The sequence below is a fragment of the Marmota marmota genome, unplaced genomic scaffold (assembly GCF_001458135.2).
Source record: "Marmota marmota marmota unplaced genomic scaffold, marMar, whole genome shotgun sequence".
NCBI lineage: Eukaryota > Metazoa > Chordata > Mammalia > Rodentia > Sciuridae > Marmota > Marmota marmota.
Genome location: NW_026000229.1, coordinates 1,665,679 through 1,670,288, shown reverse-complemented (window position 1 = coordinate 1,670,288; position 4,610 = coordinate 1,665,679). Strand labels below are relative to the sequence as shown.

The 4,610-nt window shown below is 33.9% G+C and overlaps 1 protein-coding gene across 1 annotated transcript; it reads left to right on the top strand.

The window, feature by feature from the left end:
• The first annotated feature begins 375 nt into the window (after positions 1-375).
• Positions 376-4,361, top strand: LOC107137553 (DNA polymerase kappa-like). Its single transcript, XM_015480038.2, has 2 exons — positions 376-541; positions 3,978-4,361. Exons 1-2 carry the CDS (start codon positions 404-406, stop codon positions 4,116-4,118), a joined length of 279 nt encoding a protein of 92 aa, XP_015335524.1. The 5' UTR covers positions 376-403; the 3' UTR covers positions 4,119-4,361.
• Positions 4,362-4,610: the final 249 nt, after the last annotated feature.

Here is a 4,610-nt window from a genome sequence, read left to right as displayed (position 1 = left end):
CCAGGTGTTGGAGTAGCTTCTACTTCTTATTTTATCATTGATTTTTAATTTCATTCCATTATGATCTTATAGAATTCAGGGTAGTATCTCTACTTTTTATATTTGCTAAGAGATGCTTTGTGGCATAATATTCTATTCTAGAGAAGGATTCATGTGCTGCTGAGAAGAAAGTGTATTCACTCGTTGAAGGATGAAATATTCTATATGTGTCAGTTAAGTCTATGTTATTGATTCTGTTATTGAGTTCTATAGTTTCTTTGTTCAGCTTTTGTTTGGAAGATCTATCCAGTTGTGAAAGAGATGAGTTTAAATCACCCAAAATTATTGTGTTGTGGTATATTTGACTCTTGAACTTAGAGGAGTATTTTTTTTTTTTTTTTTAATTAAGGTTGACAGATTTGCAATGGAATTAGAACAGGGCCGGGATTTGAACAATACCATAGTGCATGTTGACATGGATGCTTTCTATGCAGCTGTAGAAATGAGGGACAATCCAGAATTAAAGGATAAACCCATTGCTGTAGGATCAATGAGTATGTTGGTAAGTAAGCAAAGATCAAAAACAGAAAGGGAATTTCATAGCATGTTCTAGTAGGCCTTACTAGTTCACAAAGGGAGAAACTTTTATTGAGGTGTACCAATTTGCTGAGTATTTTTCTGGGTGCTTTATAAATGCTCAGTTGGTTTTTTCAACATACATTAAGGTACTATTTTTTATTTCCACTTGAAAAGAAAACAAATTCAAATGATTAATAACTTGCCCAAAATACAAACCTATTAAAATGGTACTGACATTGTTCTTTTTCATGGCAAATTATATTTTTTCACAAGTGTTCTACTTAAAGAAGAAAGAAAAAGGAAATGTCATTCTAAAGAAGAATTTTTCATACTGTGCCTACAGATCAAGTTCACCCTGCCACCCTCTTTTTAAATACATTTATTGGAACAAAGTTACAGCCATTTATTACTGCTGTTTCACTAAAAGAGTAGAATTGAGCACTTACAATAAAAAATATGATCATAAAGCTTAAAGTGATTACTATCTGGACTTTCACAGAAAAGATTTGTCAACCTAGTTCTAAAAGTGAGCTATTTTATTACTATGTTACATTTAGAACACACTTTAATAGTTTTTCTCAGAATCTTCATTTTTCTGATCACTATGTTGCTTTTTTTGTTTGTTTTTACTTCTTCCTTGACCATAGAAGGTAAAGGTGACCAGGATACAGAATAGCTATATGTGGCTGAAAATGTATTGAGAATTAAAAGTACTAGAATAGATAAATGGGTTTGGGTATAAAGAAACATACCATGGCTGGGCACAGTGGGGCACACCTATAATCTCAGTGGCTTGGGAGGATGAGGCAGGAGGATCACAAGTTCAAAGCCAGCCTCAGCAACTTAGCAAGGCCCTAAGCAACTCAGCGAGACTCTGTCTCTAAATAAAATACAAAAAAGGGTTAGGGATGTGGCTCAGTGGTTAAGTGCCTCTGGGTTCAATCCCTGGTACCAAAAAAAGAAAAGAAAAACATACTGAAGAGAGTTATTCCCTGTTGTTGCCTCCTTCTGGTGCCTTAGATAGCTATACCTTAATCCCTACAGAGTTATTATTATTATTAATTTATAATCTGTGTATTTCCTATCTCTATTCCTATAAGTATACACACAACTGACAAGTCTGGTCCTAAAATAATGTTTATCGAAAGGGTACTCAACTCCCCTTTCTTACAAATCACCAAAAAACATTTGAAAAAAATTGTATTAATAAAATATAATATCTATATTTATGTATGTGTGTTTTATGCATACACACATACTGTAACCTTGTTAGAACTATAACCCACTGCTTTTGAAATCTAAAAAAAAAAAATCTTTCAGACACTATCTATCCTGATTATTTGCTATATTTAACAAAGATTATCCTTTTTGTATGCTGAACTAAATTAAATTCCCTTCTGATAAGAGCTGAAGCATAATTGCTTTTGTCTTAGTGGACTCATAAAAGTGTATCTACAAATTAGTGAGTGTGATGGTGCATATTTGATTATTCCAGTAATTCTTCTTTTGGTGAATTTAATGGATTTTGGAAATGTTCTGAGTTGGCTCTAAGAATAGGAACTTAGACTTGTAGCATTTTCTAGTGCTGTATAAGAAACCCTTTAGTAGTTTATAGACAACCATGTCTTTTCTCATGATTCTATAATTTGTGCAGAGTTCAATGGGGATAACTCAACTCTACCTGGGGTTAGCTAGGGCTGTTTAATTGGAGCCAGAGAATCTAAAATGGCTTATATCTAGCACTTCCACAGAAGCGATTAGAGTGGCTTCCAATGTTTGTACTTTCTTCTCTCCATGCTCATCCTTTAGTAATGTACCACAAGGTCTTTGCAATGGTTTGCTGGATCACAAAAAAGCAAGAGTAGAAGCTGAAGGCTTCTTAAGACCTAGGCTTCAGGACTCACACTGTAGCATTTACCACACTTGCTTTTGTTCAAAGTTAGTCATAAGGCAAGTCATTTGGTATAAGGAACTAAAATCTTACCTTTTGAGTAACTTGTAAAACTGTTACGGCTCTGATTCATGATCTACCACAAACAGAGGAATTCAAATCTTTGTTTCTGTTCTACTTAGATATAGCATTCATATTAGTTCCATTACACTTATTTATATTTATAGCATTGGTTTGTCTTTCTAGTATGATTTGCATTTTCCTTTTTGGATCACTGAGCAAGGATTAGCATAGTTTTAATCCCTCTCAAGATTTTTAAAATACCTTTTGAAATTTATTAAAGGAAAACTAATAATATTTTGTGATAATTCCTTCATTTGATAGATTGTGTTCTGCTTTTCTTTGAATTTTCACTTGAGATTCCATATAAAGATTCTATTTATGATAAAAAATTTTTTTAGTAAATGGTACTGTGGTCTACCAGATTGACATATGTTACTGACAAATATCATCACTAAGGATTTAATAAGTAATATTCTCTGTTTTACTCTCATTCTTTTTTAGTTCCATCTCCTAGTCAAAATGGTTTTACCAAAAAATATATTCATGTGTTGAGAAATAAAAATTCATTTTGGAGACTTAATTTGGTTAGACCTTCAATTGTTAGTTGTTATTCTAGGTAAAAATTTCTCCAAATACCAAATTGAGCAAATCCAAAAATATACTACAGATCTATCATCCCCAGAAATCCAAAATCCATCACTCAAAAATTTCAGATTTGGGAGCATTTAGATTTTAGATTTCCAGATCAGGGATGCTTAACTGGTAAAATCTGTGCAAATATTCTAAAGTCTGAAAGACTCTGTAATCTGAAATACTTTTGTTCCCAAGCACTTTGGATAAATGATACTCAACCTGTATTATTCTATATTATTACTTTCTATACTGTGACTTTTATGTAATATTTAAATTATTTGCACTATCCTATTAACTATTCTATACTATTACTTTTTATATAACAACATCCACTATCATCCAGACTTGGATATGTACTATATTACAGGTATGTCTTAAAACAAATGAAGTTTATTTTCAGGGGGGCTGGGGTTGTGGCTCAGCGGTAGAGTGCTCTCCTAGCATGTGTGAGGCACTAGGTTCAATCCTCAGCACCACATAAAAATAAGTAAATAAAATAAAGGTATTGTGTCCAACTACAACTAAAAAAAATTATTTAAAAATATGAAGTTTACTTACTGGAATTACGAAAGAATCTCTTTATTAGAATAGCTTAATTACTATCTGGTATCACATTATAAATATAAGGACAGCGGTGAGAAAGGGTCATGGTATTATCATACCATGATAGGATAAAGTCAAACTCTGGGTTCAGTGATTCAAGAGAGTGGCCTGTAATAGAAATATCCTTGAATTGAAAATGCATATCAATAATGTGTTTCTTATGAATGCATGGATCAACATGTCCATTTACTTTTGTTTATTTTTCTCTATGTGGCCAATTCTTTTTCAGTCTACTTCAAATTACATTGCAAGGAGGTTTGGTGTTCGTGCAGCCATGCCAGGATTTATTGCTAAGAGACTCTGCCCACAACTTATCATAGTGCCCCCAAACTTTGACAAATACAGAGCTGTGAGTAAAGAAGTAAGTTGATATCTCACTCCTACTTAATATTCTTTCTCTGGTTTTCTGCCACCTAGAGAGTCAACTCTAAATACCTTAGCACATCAGGATTTTAGTAAATGATACTGTGGTCTACCACATTTAGTCTCATCTTTAGTCTCACCTTCAACCACTTCTTCACATTATATATTGAATACTGAGCTGTTTATGGTACCTGGAATAGACCATTCTATTTTCATGAATTTTTTGCATCTGCTTAAAAAACTCATCTCCCGAACAGGAGAAGATGGCCGCTGCGTACGGGGGTTGCTGAAGTGCTGAGCGTGGTGCTCAAAGCAGTGGCTTTAATAGAGATTTCGCACAGTCTTTTAGAGCTTTCACCATTAATCTGTAGCGGACCACTTTGCCAAGGAGCAGGAAGAACAAAGAAATCAAAAAAGAGACGCTTGGATGCTCAGAGCCACGGGCGCTTTGCTCCCATCTGCTTCCTCTTTCGCTTTGCTCCGGGCGGAGAAGCTGAAT